Consider the following 20,517-nt stretch of genomic DNA (forward strand, 5'->3'; position numbering starts at 1 on the left):
GTTCGAAACTATTTTATAATTCTGCAAGTGTGTTTACCATGAAATTATGGCAGTAGACCCTTCAGGGGCAGTTTACTAGAATTTCCCATATTCTTCCAGACAAGGTACTGAGAAAGACATACTTTTGCTTCTGTCGGTAGAAGTAATTTTCTCTGTCTCTTTCAGTGTTTTCTTTTATCTGTTTAACCTGCAGACCATTTGGTCAATGGATTCTTTTGATAAAGACTCAGGTCCATTCCAGGAGTGCAGATTATGTATAAATTTGCTGCTTAAAGGCTCATCTCTTTTTCACACAGGGTTTAAAATCCAGGGTCCCCATTAGTCATCACTATTTAAGTTGCCTGAAAGTATTCTCATGATAAGAGATGATAATGCCTCTATTCCAATGGAATAAATTCATTTTTATCTGTTTAAAATTCAACTGCTATTCTTCACAGGATAGCTGAATTTCAGCATCATGCCTGAATTTCACAGGAATATAAAAAGCCTCAATTTCTTCATGTGTAGATATGTTTTATTACTTTAAATAAAAAGAGGATTTAGAAACATTGTAGATACCAGTATCTTTATTTTGTTTAATATCTCTGTTGAGTGTTCAATATGTTTGTGCATGATCTGGATGAGGGGATTGAATGTACCCTCAGTAGATTCAGAGATGATACCAAGTTGGATGTGTGTGTAGACCTGCTGGAGGGCAGGAAGGCTCTGCAGAGGGATCTGGACACGCTGGATCATGGGCCAGGGCCAGTGGTGTGAGGTTCAACAAGGCCCAGTGCCAGGTCCTGCCCTTGGGTCACAACAACCCCAGGCAGTGCCACAGGCTGGGGCAGAGTGGCTGCAAAGCTGCCCACAGGAAAAGGACCTGGGGGTGCTGGTGCCAGCAGCTGAACATGAGCCAGGGTGTGCCCAGGTGGCCAAGAAGGCCAATGGCATCCTGGCCTGTACCAGCAACAGTGTGGCCAGCAGGACCAGGGCAGGGATTGTCCCCCTCTGCTGAGTGAGTACCCACTGGAGAGGCCATGCTGCCAGTTCTGGGTCCAGTTCTGGGTCCCTCACTCCAATAAAGACATGGAAGTGCTGGAGCGTGTCCAGAGAAGGGCAACAGACCTGATGAGGGGTCTGGAACACCAGTCCTATGAGGAGGAGCTGATGGAGTTGAGGTTGTTCAGCGTGGAGAAAAGGAGGCTGAGGTGTGATCTTATCACTCTCTACAGCTCCCCAAAAGGAGGGTGTATCCAGATGAGGGTTGGGCTCTTTTCCCAGGCAACCAGTGACAGGACAAGAGGACACAGTCTCAAGCTGCACCAGGGGAGGTTCAGATTGGACATTAGGAGGTATTTCTTCACAGAAGGGGTGATTGGGCACTGGAATGAGCTGCCCAGGGATGTGGGAGAGTCACTGTCCCTGGAGGTGTTTAAGGAAAGACTGGATGTGGCACTCAGTGCCGTGGTCTGGTTGACAAGGTGGTGTTTGATCAAAGGTTGGACTCAATGATCTCACAGGTCTTTTCCAATCTATTTGATTCTCTAATTGATTCCTGCAATTCTATGAAATGAAAACTAAAAACAGTGAATCCCACCTGAGTCTTAAATCTGTTTGAAAGAAGTTTCCATTTTGGTCTTCTTCCATGTTGATGATCTCTGCCTCATACTGAGCTTATTAAATAGTGGTCATTTTTACTTAATGTTTTATCTCACACATTATAGTATTACTAATGCCAGCAGCATTTATCAGAATACTTTTTTAACAGAGAAGCAATGATTTAAGATAAATATAGAGAACAGTGTAAGTGAGACTTGAAGTTTCTTCTGGATGTTTTTTAACAGCATTTTAAATTGACTCTTAGCTTCACGCTTTATTCAGAAGAAAAAGTAATACCAAGAAATAGTCTCATCCTTTACAAATATTAATGAACGTGAAGTTGAACCAATATTATCCTTGAATGTAAAATGGGATTATGAAATGGACACATAAATGAGCTGTCTCACTGTGCCAGGGAATACCAAAACCGTCTGAAGAACATATTAGCATGCTAAGAAGCCCCTCTTCACACCTCTGGCCTGCATGTGTTTTAAAACTTCTATTCAAGAAAGATAAATTACATTGCATTATAATTGTTTTAGATTACTTTACATCATGTATTTTTGAATGAATTCTTTTTCATGCCAGAATGTTTGTGGCAAGACATAGTATGGTAAATATACCTCATTGTCTTTTTTGGGTCGTTCATTAAATTAGATAAACCTTTTCTCTTCCAGTTTCATAATAACAGATATCTTCTATACATGGATCCAGTCTATCCAGGTTCTGTCCAGCTGTCTTCTTGCATGGAGTATTTCCTGCCCAATTCATGTGTTTATTGTGGGGTTCGCTGGGTCAGCGGTGGGCCTGCAGTTTGGCTGTGTGATTGTGGTGGCTACAGGTGGCATGGAGTTAATTTTCCTCCTAGTGGCCCATATAGTGCTGTGCTTTGCATTTGTGGCTCAGCAGGGTTTGTAACACCACCAGTGATGTCACACAGTGTTTGGCTATTGCTGAGCAGCACTTGCAGTGTCAAGGCTTTCTCTCCAAACACCCCTGACCCCCAAGGCCAGCAGGCTGCATTGAATTGGGACCCAGATGAGACAGCTGACCCAAGGTGACCAAAGGGTTGTGAACGTAAAACCTGAGGGAAAAGAAGAGGATGCAGGGACATTACTTGTTACAGCATTTGTCTTCCCAATTAGTCATTACAGGTGTTGAGGCCCTGCTTCCCAGGAAGTGGCTGGACATCTGGTTGCTGATGGGAAGTTGTATATACATTCCTCCTCTTGTCCTTGCGTACACGCCTTTCACTTTTATTAAGCTGCCTTTATCTCAGCACAGGAGCTTTTCTGTCTTATTTCCTCCCCATACACTGCTGAGTTTGGGAAGGCAGGGCGTTGTATCTGGAAAGTAGCTGGGGAACAACCCACCATAGTAATAAAAAAAATTTTGTAATTTCATCTTCTGTACATATATCACCCTCAAGATGGGACATTTTAAGAATTCTCAGTCTTTTAGTATTAACTATGACTCTGAAGGCAAATAGTGACATTTTGATAAATCTCGATATAAGTAGTACAAGTATTTTAAAAATATTTAATGTTGCTGTAGCCAGAAGGCATTAATCAAAACTAGAGCTCTCTTCTGTTTGTATATATTAGCTTCAATTGAAATTTATGTGAGTTATAAAAAGGTATAACAATGTTAGCCAACATTTTAAGATCTACTTTAGGAATGTCAAAACAAATGCATTAGAAGAGACCTTTAGAAGTCCATCTTGTAGGTGTGATAGGCAGTTGACCTAAACATTCATGGCCAGTGTTACAGAAAATATGTCAGAGGTGTCAAAATGTAGTGCATTAAAATAACCCTTTCCCATGTACTTTCAGCAACAGACATTGTATTTATATTATTTCAGTTCATATCTTTATTATACAATATTTCTATTTTTTTTTTAGGCACAACAAAATCAGAGGATCGAGCTGCTCTGTTGAAGAAGTTCAATGAACCTGGATCACAATACTTTATCTTCTTACTGAGTACAAGGGCTGGAGGGCTAGGCTTAAATCTCCAGGCTGCTGACACTGTTATTATCTTTGACAGTGACTGGAACCCTCATCAGGTTATTTTTATTTTCTTACCTTCGTGAAATGTGCAAAGAATACATGATGCTTTTTTGAGTTGCTTCTTTAAATAGATGATACAGCTTGGGATGAAAGGAAAAAATCCAAATAGGAGATAAAATGCTTCTTTGTGAGGAATTAGTGAGGCAAACTGCCACAATGAGGAAATGTTTTGGTTTTAATTGGTTAGCTAGTTCTGTGCCTCCATATATATTTTATCTGAGTCTCAGGGTATCCTCTGTGCTAGGAGTGTTACAAATCTGCTTCATTTGTATAACTGGACTCATTCTTTAACCCTTAGGATAAAATAACCAGCTCCCTAGTCTTTGGTAGATAGTTTGCAATACTTTAGTAAAGGCTATGCTGAATGCTACCTGTCTCACAAAATTCAGTGACCGTGTGAGTGCAGTAGTCTTGGTCTGAGGCACTGATCTTACTCTGGTGGTTAGTAGTAAATACAGATCACCAGGAAAAGAGGATATCGTACCACTCTGGCTTATTTGAAAAAGCCAGAAGAGGTAACTGAATTATGTCTTTGCCACCTTTTTTTTTTCTTTTTGTAAGAAAGTACGTAACTATGTGGTGTTTTCAGCTGTTGTGCAAGTATATGCAAATCACATCATACTTAATAGCAACATGTAAAGTAAGGGAAGCAAGACTAAGAAGAGTTTGAATATCTGTGTTCACTCTCTCTGTTAAGTTATTCTCTGTGTTCTTTGCCTAATAGGACTTGCAGGCCCAGGATAGAGCTCACCGAATTGGTCAGCAGAATGAAGTTAGAGTCCTGCGACTGTGCACTGTGAACAGTGTGGAAGAGAAGATACTTGCTGCAGCAAAGTATAAGCTGAATGTAGATCAAAAAGTTATTCAGGCAGGAATGTTTGATCAGAAATCTTCAAGCCATGAACGGAGAGCATTCCTACAAGCTATACTGGAGCACGAAGAAGAAAATGAGGTAAGGAAGTTAGAAATAATTGCTAAAAGAGAGTTTCAGGAAGTACTGACTCTTCTTTTATTCGTCATTTACAAAGATTGTCATAACTCTTGAAATTAGAAATGTCATTATAATTCTTACCGTCCAGTCAGAAAAAGAACTTAATTTTTTTCTTCTTTTATGGTCACAGTAATAGGCTGTAACCTAGTGGTTATGATGTCATGGTTATGATTAAATCTTAGTGTAGAATTAGGCATTGAATTGTAACTTAAAACCCATTTTGGCAAACAATTGCATTCAAACAAAGATTTTCTTCCAGAACAGATTACAAACCAGCTCCTAAGTCCAATATATATGTTAAACTAGGCAGTTTGATTTTCAGACATGCTGAGCAGCTAGTACTACCTAGTTTCAGTCTTGAAGGACATGATTATTGTGCTTCTTTTGGAACCTAGTTAAGAGTTAAGATCTGCTTTGATGTGCCTTGGGCTTAGGACAAGCCAAAAAGTAACTGTTTCTTTCTGGTGCTGTGTCCAGCCTGAGCTTCTCATCACTACTTCCTCTTTGAGAAATAACTAGCTGTTTAAAAACAGCTGTCAAGTCTTTCCTTACAATAGTGGTGAGTGAGGTTATAGAGTCACTGAGTGCCTGTCTTTTCATTGTGTTCTTCTGTGGAACTGTGAGTGTGGAATGATGAACCTATTCTTTCACCTGTCACTGCAAAACTCTTCTCTTAATTGGAACAAAATTCAGTATTTGGATGAAAGCCATATTTGGGAGACATTAAATGAATCTATCAGTTACACTGATATTACACACACACTGAAATTCTTGTTCAGCACTGACTTTTTCCCACCTTGAAAATACCCTGTACTGGTTAAAGACAAAGGTTTTGAGAGTGATTTTGCCTCTTGAGTGTGCCTTGTATGTCTGAATAAGGTGCACACTGATAGAAGATTCTATAGCCTGTGTTTCACTGGCATCCTTCATTACATGAAGTAAAGTTTCAAAGATCGAGGAGTTTAGTTCTTCAGTCATTAATCCTTTTGTGTGAACTCTGCATTGTGAATATAGAAAATATCTCAGTTTTGGAGACAAAATTTTAGGAGGAAGCGCTCCGGAATGAGCACCTCCTCCAAAGGGAAAAGAGCCTCCCCTTTTCCTCCGTCGGTGGGACAGATTGGTAACAGCAAGTGAAAGTGGAGAAAAAACCCCAAACTGTTTATTAACACCAAACAAAACAGGGTAGAACAGGAAAAAACCCCTCAAAATACAACAAATGCCCAGAGGGGGAACAAACACACGGGCTCGGACCAGCCAGGGCCACCCCGCAGGCTCCCTGGACTGGCGAGGAGGGAAGGGAGGCAGTGAGGCAAGGGAAGGGAAGAGAAAAAAACCAACAGAACCTTTTTCCAGCTAGTGGCAACGAAAGAAACCCGAAGAGCAGCACAGCACTCCCGGTGCACTCCCTTCTGCACCCCACCAAGCCCGAGAGCCCCTGAGCCATTGGCCCCCATCCATTGAACCGACCTGCACCCAGGTCCTGTGGCTCCGGCCCTGCCCCCCGGGTCCATCTTACAGACAAAATGTCCTTGGGCATTAAGCAGATGGTTAAGGAATAAAGCATGAGTAAGATGAAATTTTGTATTGTTTTAGTATTTTTCATAGAAATTAAAGAAGAGTGGCAAACATTTTTATCAGTGATTGTCTTTTATTTGTGGTGTTAATGCAGAAATTTGATGATACACATATGTACCACTTTTCATTAAGTAAACCTGTAGTTCTAAAGCAACCCACACTACCTATACGAGTAGATAGATAAACTTGAAACCAGCAGACATTTTCAGTAGTCCTATGAATTTTTTTTAAATTAGGTGTGCATTTGTTTCGAAGCATTTATCTGACAGTGTTTCAGAAGTCAGGGCTGTAGCTCAGGCCTGTGTGACATGCCTTATTTTGTAGATGACTTAAGAACAAGTTGTTTCTTGTGTGTTGTTCAAATATACTTGGTCTCCAAAGAAAGCAGATTTTAAAAAAGTTTCTTTTCCATAGCCCAGTATCAGTCTTTACAGCATTTAAGATGCTGCAGAATGACTTGTAGCTGAAGCTTTCAAAGTAATGCTTCTTTGTGAACAGAGACTATGCAAAACTCTGCCCAAACACTCAAACTCTTGAGTACTAAGAGGAATTGAATTTGCACCATCCTTCGCTGGTCACCCTTGCTCCTTCATTGCAGCAGCACTCAGTATCAAACGGGAGATTGACGGGAAAAAAATAAATCTCTCAATTAAAAGTTAAATTATTAACAATATTGACACACATTTGACTTGCAAATGTGGAGTAGCACATCTAACAAAGGTACTGTTTACTGATCATCTAGTTAAATATTCCCATGCTAAGCATGCTTCAGACTTCTCACACTTTCATGTAGAGTACTATGTTCTGTTCGTACTTTCTTAGTAGCTTTTTTTACATTTCAGTTATTTTTCTTTCTTCTTTCTTCTTTTTGATCTGTTTTTTCTTTCAGCAGTACTAGATAAAGCAGAGAGGTGGTTTCTGTGTATTTAGAAAGATTCTTTAGAATAATAGCAGTGTACAACAACTGATTTTAAGTAACTTGTTCATAGAGTAATTTTTTGTTTGCACTTGAGTTTATCCATAATTTTTTTTCTACCAAGCCTACCTGCTTGGCAACAGGGTTATTCAGCATAACTGCTGATAATGTGGACACTGTTATTACAGCTTCTACTGTGGGATCACTTTTTTTTTTTAGGTCAAAAGTTACTCTGAGATAATAAGGAAGTATGTGGAACTTTCATGATGGTCACATTTATAAAAGAACCTTTTTTTCTTTGTGTGTGTAACCACGTGATTTCCTTTTTGTGAACACTGAAGGAGCAGTGACTAGAAGTGAGAAGACCTAGCTCTCGTAATCACTTTCCCAGTTGCCTGGTTCATGTTACAATTTAAATTATATGCTGATCAAGGTACAAAGGCGTTCCTTGAGAATAGCATTAATGAAAACTGTTTGGGGTTTTTTTCTGAGGTGTAGAAATCCTGACACTGGAGGGAAGATAAGATGTGTAGATATATAAATGACTTTCTATTTCTGAAAAAAAGCCACCCTGAAAAAAAGGGTATTAGCTTTTCAGATGCTGCATGCAGCATTCTGTAGTCTCATTAAGCTGGGTTCAAAACATGAGGTTTTGGCAAGAATTGCAGGTCTGTAGTATACTGTAATATAGGTTCCGAAAACCACGTGTAGAATAACCTGTTTCCTGTGGTTTCAGAATAATTCAGGGAGGAAGAGTGAACACTGAGGGCTTTGTTTTAAAATGGGTATCATAACTGTTTCAGGTTTAACATTTTCCATTGAACACTACAGTTCTAAATTGTTTTTCTAGTGTCTGTTTCTGTTTTTGTGAAATAATCCATTTTGTCTGCAGTAAAATGTTCACATCTGAGTTCATAAGCAGAGAATGGTCAAGAGAAAGTGATTCAGCAGGGTTATTTTCCAGTATAAAAACATGTTTCATTGTTTTCATCTAATCAGAAATTTTTCATTCCCCTGGCTTTGATGGGAAAGACCTCAAAATGTAGAATGGTATTTCTGAAGGAGTACTGTAGAATAGCAGAACAGAAACACATCCATTTTAACCAAAGCACTAAATGTGCTTCTGACCCAGGAAAACCACAACCCAAAATTTCCTGGTTGTGTATTTGCTCATTTCCTCATTCTCGAATTTTGAAGGTGGTAATAAGTCTCATTTGTCACTTTTAGTATGTTATTTTGTTACTTCTGAATAGCTAAACACTTCAAAAGTTTTCATTTCAGTTTTAAGTGCTTCACATATGTTGTCAGCAAGAGAGGGTCAGTGGAGCTCTGAGCTGATAGAGGCTGTTACTTCTAGGTTCATGTGAGTACTTTCTAATAATTTTATCCGTCTTTCTAACCAGGAAGAAGATGAAGTTCCTGATGATGAGACTCTGAATCAGATGATTGCTCGACGTGAGGAGGAATTTGATCTCTTTATGGTAAGGATGATATAATCATAAATAAATTATCTTCTCTAGTGTTTTTAACAAAGACCATAATCTTTTTGTCACTCAAGTTTTTCAAAACTTTACTGGAGAAACAGGTTTTATTTACTTGCATTGTTCATCTGAGGAAAGAAGTGTAGTCTGCTTAAATACAGAGTTGCTCAAATGACAGAAAGACTTCAGAAATGCTTGCTGTCAGTGGAACAGTTGACAGTCTGGAGGAAGAAGTTCACGCAACCTGAGAAATTTGTAGTGCAAAAATGTTAGTCACAGTTTGGCTTGCTAATTCTACAGCATATGTTTACTATTCAACATTTCTTCCTACTTTCGGCCTTCAATAATGGCAAGGACAACTACAGAACCTTAACAAGGCAGTAAATTAGTAGACTAACAATGCTGTTTTCTTGGTGAGTTAACTGGGATATTGTTGATGGTGTTGTCAAGAATCCAGTTAGCTGCGTGTCTGCTGCTACAACTGTTGAACAGTTACCAAAATAGAGGTAGTGGTTCAAATGTGAGCCACTCTTTTTTATTAGTACTTCCTTTTTTTGTCTATGCTACTGCAGCACTGATGGAATAATTACTCAAATGTCTTTGTAGGTACTGCTCTTGCCTTTTATTGTTTGTACAATCTGAGGATTGCTAGAGGACCTCTGGGTTTCACTGACACCAGTACAGGGCAGTACTTAAGTACTGAAGGTAAAGCACCATGCCCTCTACAGAGGCTGCTTTGTTCTGCAAGATGGAACAAGAGAGACACTTGTATGTGCATAAATGGAAGTGTATAAGGTGGTGTCCACAGAAACAACTGCTGATAGGACCACAGCAAAACCTGTGTAACCAATACAGGTTTTTAGTCCCTCATTGTCTTCTGCTCAAGGAGTCATCTGTAAAAATTTGCTGTTACACAAGTGTGCAGCAGTCCTTTTCACGTAAGTGACAATTGTTTGGGTACACTGTTGGAAAAGGCCATATTACCCCATATGACTGTTACTTTGCCATTGCGGACTTGCCAGTTTAGTGCTTTTGTGCTAAGCTTCATTAAGTCTTTGCTCAGAACTGGTACTACTAAAGCCAAGTTGCACAGAAAGTGAGTGCTTACAGACACCTGTCTTTTTAAACTTTCCATCAGTGATTTGGGTGTAAGGAGATTTACATGACATTTACATGACAAGAGATGGCCATTTGATCAGAAAAAAAAAAATCATCTGACTGAACATACCCTGAGTTCTGTGAAAGTGGGTTTGCTGCTGGAAAAGAGCCTCTGATTTCTCCTTCAAACCCAGAAGGAAAGAACTAATCCATAGTTGAAAGTAGCTGGTGAATTTATGCCTGTTTGCTTCAACTTTTAGTACTAAGTTTGAAGGCTATAAAACAGATTGTAAAACAGTTGGGGAGCCTAGAGTGAAGACAGTTTTCACAGAATCACAGAATATGGTGAGTTAGAAGGGAACCACAAGGGTCGATTCCACCTGGCTCTGCACAGGACATTCCCAAGAGTCACACCATGTGCCTGAGTGCACTGTGCAAACACTTCTTGAACTCTGCCAGGCTGGTGCTGTGACCACTGCTGTGGGAAACCTCTTCTAATGCCAGCCACCCTCTGGGGGAAGAACCTTTTCCTGATACCCAGCCTAAACCTCCCCTTACAAAGCTTCTGGCCATTCCCTTAGGTCCTGTCACTGTCACCACAGAGAAGAGATCAGTGCCTGCCCCTGCTCTTCCCTCACAAGGAAGTTTTAGACTGCAGTGAGGTCTGTCCTCAGACTGCTCCAGGCTGAACAGACCAAGTGCCCTCAGCTGCTCCTCCTACAGCTTCCCCTCCAGACCCTTCACCATCCTTGTGGCCCTCCTTTGGACACTCTCCAATAGCTTTATATCCTTGTATTGTGGCACCCAAAGCTGCCCCAGCACTGGAGGTGAGGCTGCCCCAGAGCAGAGCAGAGTGGGACAATCCCCTCCCTTGCCCGGCTGGTGATGCTGTGCCTGATGCCCCCAGGACACAGGTGGCCCTCCTGGCTGCCAGGCACTGCTGACTCGGGTTCAAATTGCCATTGACCAGGACCCTCAGGTCCTTTTCTGCACATCTCATTCCTCCATCTGCCTTTACATCCAGGGCTCCCTGTCCCAGAAGCAGAATCTCTCTCTTCCTTTTTAAACTTCATATGGTTCATATGGTTGGTGATTGCCCGGTCCTCTCATTTGTTGAGGTCTCTCTGCAGTCCCTCCTTGCTTTTGAGGGAGTCACCAGCTCTGCCCAGTTTTTTATTGTCTGTGAACTTGCTTAGTATCCCTTCAAGTCTTGCATCCAAGTCATTTATGAAGCTGTGTGGGCTAAATTTATGTGTTTCATATTAATTTACATGGAAGTTTTTAAGGGAAAGTAAGGAGTTGGTAGTAGGTAGTAAAAGTTTGAAGAGGGAAAACTACATGCTTTGAAAGCAGGGGGTTTGAAAATTATAAGACAGAAAGAGTGTAGTTAAATATTAATGGCTAAGAAATAATTTAAAATGTTAATAAAAAGATTGGTTTTAATTTTTGTAAACTGTTTCTTATAAAGGAAAAATCTGAAAAGCAAGCCTAGTAGTCAGAGCTGTTTGTCTTTTTATCAATATTTCAAGTCTTGCATAGTCAGATAAAGAGCAGAAAGTAGTCTGTATTCTCCTTACTGTAGTGATCTCTGTGCCACCTCATTCCCTTTTAAAGTTGTGCATATGTAATCAGAATTTAGGAGACTGCAATACCCAAGAAAAAATGTTTGGGTTTGTTCATTTAACTAGTCTTAGGTGTGTAAAAGCATGTATTTTACTTACTTGAAGTGAGCAGTTACAAAACAATCAACAAGAGAGATTAGTTCCATGAGAAGCTCTTCTGTAGCCACTTTGCAGGTTAGAAGTGTTGTTTGACACAGGACCTGAAATGTGGCTGTAGAGCTAAATACACTGCTCAGAAAGAAGGTGGACAGGTGGACTTCATTCCTGTGGCTTTTAGAGGCTTCATATAGTAAAAAAATTGAGAAAATACTCAGTGGTTTTATGTGATCTGTATAGCTCTTTTCATTTCATAATAGTGCTTTCTTTCTGGGAAAAAATGGTTGCTTTTTATGTTCACATTACTTAAGTAAAGAAAACATTAAAAAGTCATGATTTTTGATGTAAAAAATGCCTTTCAAGGGAAGGCCAAATGGATACCAAAACTCCAGTTGTGCTAATACAGTCAATCTCCTTTAATCCAACATGGCAAACTAGTAGAACTGAGTGTATAAATTGCTGGTTTTACACTGAGTGGCTTGGATGTTTTTTTCAAGGAGTCTTTTAGTTAAAATTTGGAAAGTCTAAGATAACCATTCACAATTCACAGGACAGCAGTGCTCTGTGGTTTTTCTATACTGGAAATTTTAGGCCTTGAGTGTGCCAGCATTCAAGTTCTTTGCTTAGGTCTAAGTATTGGTAGCATAGGACTTATTTTTAGCGTTTAGGCCTTTGTGAGGACAGTGAACATACAATTATTTTAGTAGTTATATAATGTGGATCTCTCTTGGAAACACACGTTTTGGAAAGATAGGGGAAGATATAACCAGAGGTTTCCCAGATGTAAATATGGTTTGAGTAGTATCCTTAGAAAACAAAGTCAGTTTTTATCTCTGACTAATCTCAGATTAACTGAGATTGTCTTTAATTTTCCTTCCCAAGCACTTTTATATCAGCAAACAGCTATTATAATATACTGTCTTAGTGTTCAGTCTTTGTTTTAGACAAAGAATCATGTTCATCAGGGAAAAAATCCAAAGTTTCAGCATTGGCTTTATGTACTTAATGTCATTAAAATATGATGTCTCTGACTTCATTCAAGTTCTCTGCTAAATAATAGAGAAATTTATTTCATTTATCCCATTTGAGCTGTCTCTTGGTGCAGCATTCTGATTGTCATGTTAGCAATAAACCAAGCTGCATGTCTGGCTTGAATGAGACACTTTTTGAAATTAATTCAAATTGAATGAGATGTTCATTAAAAGGTGAAATATGGAAGTCTGCTATATAAAACTACAGGCTGCACAGCCCATTCACTATTGTCTGCAGTAATGGGGAATAGGGAATACCCACATGTATTTATAGTTGCTTCATGAATGTAACTGGACCTGCAGACTGAAGACATACATCTTGCTTTCTGCTTTTCACCGAGTTTAGAAATCAGGTAGTGCACAAGGCACGATGATGAAGACAAGTTGTAAGGTGCTCTCCCTCAGGTAGTATTTTAGAAACGCTTGTGTTTGAAAACTGCCAAGATGAGAGAATATTCAGCATATTCAATGGTGCCGTCACTAAGCCTCAGTTTTTAAATTTGGCTGGGTTTGAGCTGTCCCTCTGGAGAGATAATACCTCTGAATTCATGCATGTCTGTGTTTTGGCTAAGGTTGTAAAATGATGATATATCTAGTTGGCATTGTGTGTTAACTGCAGCATCATGTACACGAGGGAGACATTTGCACACAATTGAGAACGGTTTTTTATGAAGGTTTAGTGGCCAAAGCAGTAGCCTCTTACAAAGCTATAGCCAGTTCTGATGCCTGTCTATTTACATAATTTTTTTCAAATACAAAAATGAAATGTCGGTGGCCATCTGTTTGTTTTCTCTGCTTAGCAGCTTATTACTGAGTGTTAAGTACTATATGACTCTTCAAAAGGCATATTTGAAATGCCTATTCATATTACGTGATTTGGGTACTTAAGAAAATGCAGATGCAATTCCTGGGACCATAGGAAGCCAGGTCAGCATATAGTTTATAGAGATGGATGGTTCCCCAGGAGGATTATAAAACAGCTCACTGATGAGTCTACAGTAGATCGTGAGAATGTATCCTCTGTATCCACATCTGAGTTAATTGTTCACCACACTTGAATAATTATTTAAATTTCAGCTGAAAGTCTTAACATTATCTTCTAATGTTCTTAACACTTTACCTAATTTATCTGATGTTTTTGTGTTTTGATTTTTGTCTAGTACAGCAGGAAGATCAGAAAAAAATTCAGGGATTCAACCATGTTGGCTTGCTTTCTGGCTCTGTGTGAACAAGCTTTTCTCTGAATTTATTAATGCTGCTTTGATTCTTTGTTTCTTATACCAACTTTTAAATTTTCTTCTGTTATCCAGGCTCACAAAACAAGCGTATTTTCAGTTACTCTTTTTAGTTACATAGTAGTAAAACCTTATGGGGACAGCAATGTTCTTGTGATCTGCTTTGTGTCACTTGTCTGTGTGTTGTCATAGTTCCTTCAGTGAAAGCTAGTTATGTAGTAGTGAATATGACTGAAAATGAACAATTGAGTGTAGCTTCTTCTTTTTACAGTAGCATTTTAGAAGTATTTAGGAGTATTATGAAAGGGAGATACCTGTGAAGGACTTTGTTTAAAGTTTCAAGCGTAGTTAGGTAGGTAGGCATTGACATAGTTCACTTAATAATTGCCTTTAAAACTTTTTTATCCTTTGCAAATTGCCATTGCAGCGCATGGACATGGATCGTCGCAGGGAGGATGCCAGAAACCCTAAACGTAAACCCCGCCTGATGGAGGAGGATGAATTACCATCCTGGATTATTAAGGATGATGCTGAAGTTGAAAGGCTTACATGTGAAGAAGAGGAAGAGAAAATATTTGGAAGAGGATCCCGTCAACGCAGGGATGTGGACTACAGTGATGCTCTCACAGAGAAACAGTGGCTGCGGGTAGGTTGTACCTTTTGGTTGGTTTATTTTACACTTGAAACTTTTTGGTTGGTTGTTTTTTACACTTGAAGCTTATTCATTTGTGGTGGGTTTTTCTTTTCATTTTGGACACTGCACCAAGGAGAGCACGAGAGGCCTAACATTTCCTCATTATCCAGCTTCTGCTGCTGTGTTAAAGATACATTTTGAACTGCACTGCAGAAACTTAAATCAGTGTTACTAAGTGCCGAATCAGGACTATGATAGCATTCTATTGGAACTTTTCTTATTTCCATGGATCTTACATCTTTAGGTACTTTTGTAAGTGGTGGCTTTCAGATACATGAAGAATTCTTTAATGTTCATGAAAACTATTAATCAATGCATATTAAAAAACATTCTGTGCTGCAGAAGCTTATTATATTTTTAAATACCTGTGTTTAATCCTTTTAAGGATTCAGAATTTTTCACTTAAGTTTTCTTTCTCTCAGGCTATTTAATTTCCAAGACTTGAGCATTGATTGGCTCCACTGAGATCAAAACATTTGATAAATGATTTAAGAATTTAGGACCTGAAAGTGAAGATTCTACACTTAACTTTATACCAAATGTGGGATTTTGTCTCTTGCTGTTCTTTGAAATACGCATTCAATTAATAATAGGGCACGTGTCTTTTCAGTGTGGTAGCAATAGCATGGTAAAGAGGTGAGGAATGATTGTTGGAAAGGCTTTTCAGAAATTTGATAATGGTTTGATTTCCAAAACTTAAAAAGAAAGTATTGTAAGTGCAAAACTAATTTACATGGTTTGACTAAGTTTTGTTGTAGAATAATTACAGACAATACCAACAAGAATATAAAGTGTAGGTTTTGTGTATAATTTGCTAAAGATAAGTAAAAATCTTACCTACTTAGTTTCAAATGGGATGTTTGTGAGACTGCATTGTGCAATACTGTACTAAGAGCTAATCCAGATGTGTTGCTTAGGGGAGAAGAGGCTTGAATTATACACCAGCTGTAAATTTATGCAAGTCCATGAAACTACAGGGGTTTGATAGTTGACGTTTTCAAGTAGTCAGTGGAGAAGAAAGATCTAGAAACATAAATTCCTGTCTGGATTCTTGAACATTTACCTATCCTACAGTGGAAGTGCTTGCAGTATAGTGTACATCTACTCAGGGTCATTTTAAGCTACTTCTTTTAATGATGGAACACTCTGGCTATGGCAGCATAGAAGTTAGCTTTGGCTTTCATGTTTTGTGTCTTGAGTTGGCTGTAATATTTGTTTTGAGTGCATTATTGTCAAAAATAGCAGGCCTAAAAGAAATCACCAGTCCCTGTCATACTCCAGGCAGAATCACCCAGTCCTGCGTCATTTATAATAGTTCAGGATCTGACCTCTTCTAGGCATTCCTGAGCAGTGAACTTAGAAGTCCACAGTTTTTAACTGTTTGGCTTTTCATTGTATTTTATTCCACTTTTCCTGTTGGATTTTACACTTACTACATCATCCTAAGTACTCTGCTCATGCAGAACAGCCTGATACCTCTCGTTTTTTTAGCATTTCTTTGTGTCATAGAGGAATTGTCTCCCAGTTAAGTAAATTTGTAAGGTTAATAACGACTGCTTATGCAATATTTTCCCCTAGTTCCTGTTTTCTAGATCTCTTGATTGTTTTCACTGATTTCCCGTAGTTGTTCTACATGTGACTGACATCTTTCTACAAGTTTGATCAAAAGCTAGACATCAGAATTCCAGATCCAGTGTTATTTGAATAAGGAGTTCATTTGCATAACTTCCATGCTACTTACACTTCACAGTCCAGTAATTAATTTTTTAACATGGAAGGTATTGACTCATGTTAAATTTTTGATCCAGTATAAGACCTTAATCTTTTTCTGTGGCTCTGCTTCCTTGCTAGCTTTTCAAAATCATGTTTCATATAGTTGATCTTTCCTTCCTAAGAGGATTTAGCATATGCCCTTGTTGAATAATTTCCAAGTTTTTTTCACCAAAATTACTCCGAATTTTTATCCTGTCCTTGGGTGAACTTCAGGTCACCTTCATGTTCTTTTGAGATTTAGTAGGCATACCTTCTATTCCGTCTTTCTAAAAGCACTAGAAACACTGAAGTGCTGGACTGTTTTATGAGAAATAGAACTCACTCTTTAATCAAATTTTGAAAGATTTAATAGGAGACAAGGTCAACAAGGCAAAAAGTAACAGCACTGGCTGCATAGCTACACCCAGAGGCACACCCTCAACAGTAGCAACCCCCCCTTATATGTCCCTGGGTATTGCATCAGCTAATTACATATTTATAAAGCATTTTTCATATTAAAACCGTCTTGAACTAATTAATATGGCTCCTCCCCCATCCCGCCTTTTTAGAGCATGTGTAGTTGTCTTCGTGGAGGGTAGTTGTTACTTTTCTATACATTCAAGAGGTTTCCATTCCCTCATTGGTTAGATGTTATCCAATTAAAACAATCCTCCTATCTCAGTACAACCTTCGTGTAAATTAGCTCCAATCCCCAGTGAAAGTCAACACTCAGCCCCCTCCCCTCATAACAACAAAACCACTCCCACAGAACCAATATTAAAATGCACTTAACAACAGAACCACTCCCACAAAGCCAACATTACAATGTACAACGCATCTGCGAAAGCCAGCTCTATAAAATGTACTTTTCACAATTTGATAAAAAGCTATACAGTTCTACTCTGAAAACGATTTCTGAGCTGGACCCTGTATGCTTGGTAGTAATTGTTTCCACTGTTTGCTTCTGAGACTGTTTTGTGAGGCTGTCTTGGGGTGACCTTATGATGTGTATCCCATATCGCTGCCTATGCCCAGTAATTAATTCCTGTGCCTTTCTATGCCTCTAAACTGAGCCTGAGAGGGGGAAGGAAAAAACTGAGCAAAACTTTTGCAAAGCAGTTTGCATCTTGTTCAAGGTCACGCACAGATAGCAATTGGTTTTCCCCACTGCGGTAGGGGAGGGAGGAAGCACCCAGCTTGCTGCGCCCAGGACAGTTCTTTTTTTCGCCAGTGGTTCAGCTGCTTTGTTCTCTGGAGAGAGACTGTGAGTTGAATTTTTCCTTCTCTGGAATTTCGGATGTTCTCCCTTTTCTACTGGACTGCTTGATTGCTTTAACATCAGAGCACATCAGGAGGACTTTCCACTGAGCACAGAGGGCCTGGCCCTGGGCCAAGCCCCAGCTCCGAGGAGACCAAAGGGAGGACTCTGACACTTTCCCAGGTTTTTCCTCCACAGCGAAAGATTTTACCATTTAACATTATTTTCCTTTCCCATGTGTTTGTTAAATAAACGGTTTTGTCTTCTTCACTTTCCTTCGAAGAAAATTTATTTTTTCCCGAACCTGGTGGGGGAGGGGTGGTTGTGCCTTCTCTCAGAGGATATATTTCTAAATTTGGCCAAACCGGTACAGAGGCCAAGTTAGAAACCTTGCTAGGCAAGATAGTACATACACTACCCCTTTTTCACCATGGCTTGTTACTCTGTTGTGAGAAATTATTCTCCCTTCTCTCTTGAGTGATTAAGCATGTTTTCAAATTAGCTAAGTTGCCTTAAGTCAGACTGCTTCACAGTGCATTGCAATCACTGTATAACTTTACTGTATACATAGCTTAACATGCTTTCAGGTGCACTTGAGGGTGTGATGAAACAAATGGAAGCATAAGAACTACTAATACTTTTCAGTCTCTTCAGTAGAATTACATTTATAATGTAACATTGCTTATTCACGTTTAGAATAAAACTACCTAATTGGGTAGATAATGAAATATAAGTAGTCTAAGGTTTTTTTCATTATCTTATTTTCCATGTGTGTGAAACAGAGTTGTCACACCCATTGCCCTCTCAGCATCATCACTTTTATGTCTTTGAGAATATGTTTGATTTTTCTGGTAATGACATCTCTGGAAGATGTCATAATAATGGTGTGCAACATATTCAGGGGAATACTTAACTGTATAAACATAAAAAAAAGTGGCAGATAGTTTATAAGCATAAACTTCTGTCTACTTTATAAGGCACTTGTATCTTGTGGGTTCCTCACTGTAACCTATAATAGTGTCATACATAGCACATGAAAACAGTGAATTGTTTCATGCTAACTTGGATGCTGTGAATGACTTCACTTCATGTCAGTTGAACTGACTGAAAATAATCAACAAGTTCTGAATTAAGAGTGATATTTTAATTCATAAGATGCTCTTTTAGCTGTGTTCTGTGTCATGCCATTTTCCAAACCATGGGTCTATTTTTATTGCGGTATTGCAAAAGAAGGAGATTTATTTACCAGCAGCAAGGGATGCCCCTCACATTTTTCTCTTGCTGTGGCTTCTGTTACAGCTTTTATAGTTATCTTCTCATGGGGTTTTCTGAATAAAACTTTGCATTTCTGATCAGTAAGTTGGTTTCATAATACTGGTATGTAGTCCTGAGCTGTGTCTTTTATGTCTTGGGGAGTTGACTAGATCTCTTCTTTTCCAAAGAGTTTTGCCTCATTCAGCAGCCACGGCTCTGACTGTGGAATAGGTGCTGGCTCCTTTCCAGTTAGACCCTGAACCCTCTGCTGATACATGCGACACTGGAGAGTGTAGTTCTGGCTGTGGCAGATCCCAGCAGGACCTCAAGGACAGTACACCTCAAGGTCTGTATGCATGCATGTACACTGACCAAGTATGTCAGCTCCGTTCTTACTAGGAGGTCAAGTACCTGAGTTTGGAAGCAAGGGACAAAATAATTACAGAAGCCAAACCTGTAATCTTAGGCAGTATTTAGTGAGAGTGTGCTGCTGCTCAGAACAGCCTGTAATTCATTGACAGTCTCCCAGGAAAACTCTTAAGACAGAAACAGGCTTCATCACTAGCTGTCGCTGCAGCCTGCTGTTCTCCAACTGTTGGCATGACAACCATATTTCCTTTAAAAAAAAAAAAAAATCTGGAAGGAGGGGTTTGCTTCCTGACCCTACAAAGCATTTATATTCTGGAAGGATTTCATGCTCTAGCAGATTCTGTCCCCTCACTGCTTCTAACAGAACTGCAAAATACTTCGCTGGTTCCCATGGCATATTATTTTTGAGAGGGGTCATCTACTAAGAACTTGATGGCCTAAGACAGGCTTCCAGAAACAGAGGATTTGTTTGAGTAGGTAAAAGACCCTTAAGACAGTTGCATCTGGTTTCAGCTTCTCATGCAATTTAATTGCTGGCTAGGTGACATAAATAAAATTTTAGTCCCTAGTTGTGCCTGTTAATTTGAAATAGTTTTATATGTTGGCCAGGGTACAAAATTATCTGAGGTATATATCTGAATTGTCTGTACTCATAGCTGAATATAAAATTAGCAGTGTGTCATTTATGTCATGCAGACCTGCAAAGTCGTGCTTGTTTTGCTGATCTAGAAATTGTGAGTGAAATTCATGCATTTGGTTTGTAATTAGTCAATCTTACTTAAAGATACACAGTGCTGGCTTTCACTCATACAGAATATCTGGTGAATATTGTTTATGCATTGTTTATGACATAAATTTTATTTATGTTTACTGAAGTCATGTTGTATAATAAATCAAACTGCCTAGCAAGGAAATTTTTGGACGTGTTTTCAACTATTTCCTGATCAATGGGAACTTGAAATAACTTTTTGATTTTACACACTCTCTAATAATCTGTTAACAGCTTTCGATAGCAGAGATAGTAAAGTGGGTCAGCTTGTTTCAAGTAGGTTTGTGTTTTCCGAGAGAGCTTCACTTCTATGTATTTAACTTCAGAATCAATACTAGGAAGGTATTTTAAGACATATTTTTTGTAAACTGAGATGGTGGAATTTGATTTTACAGTATTGTTTTGCTGATGGATAGGGTCAGAGACAGACATCAACTTAAGGAATAGTGTAACTTACTGTAATGCAAAACTGCAAAGAATCACAAAAGGATAAGCTAATCAATGACATAGTCATTACTACAAAAACATCCCTGAAGTGATTATGAAAGATTACAGTTACTGTACTTTACCCTTCATCCATATCCACATAGCGGCTGGGGGAAGGTGTCACAGCGAAGGACTGGAGAACCATGCCCAGTAACTGAGAAATCATGTGGTGCGTCCACCTTTGCAGGCAATGAGGCTTCCAACTTTGCTGTGAGAGTAGCCCAGCTTTTATAATAA

General features: G+C 39.1%; 1 protein-coding gene across 8 annotated transcripts in view; it reads left to right on the forward strand.

Annotated features, from left to right (window-relative positions):
- Nucleotides 1–20,517, forward strand: part of SMARCA2 (SWI/SNF related BAF chromatin remodeling complex subunit ATPase 2) — a 120,966-nt gene that overhangs the window by 67,041 nt on the left and 33,408 nt on the right. For all 8 annotated transcript variants that reach the window (XM_082301624.1, XM_082301630.1, XM_082301626.1 and 5 more), the window contains 4 exons: nucleotides 3,483–3,646; nucleotides 4,375–4,602; nucleotides 8,539–8,616; nucleotides 14,126–14,344. In XM_082301624.1, coding sequence (XP_082157750.1) covers nucleotides 3,483–3,646; nucleotides 4,375–4,602; nucleotides 8,539–8,616; nucleotides 14,126–14,344 — 689 coding nt within the window. The remainder of the gene's footprint in view (nucleotides 1–3,482; nucleotides 3,647–4,374; nucleotides 4,603–8,538; nucleotides 8,617–14,125; nucleotides 14,345–20,517) is intronic.

The sequence above is a fragment of the Coloeus monedula genome, assembly GCF_965178545.1.
Source record: "Coloeus monedula genome assembly, chromosome: Z".
NCBI lineage: Eukaryota > Metazoa > Chordata > Aves > Passeriformes > Corvidae > Coloeus > Coloeus monedula.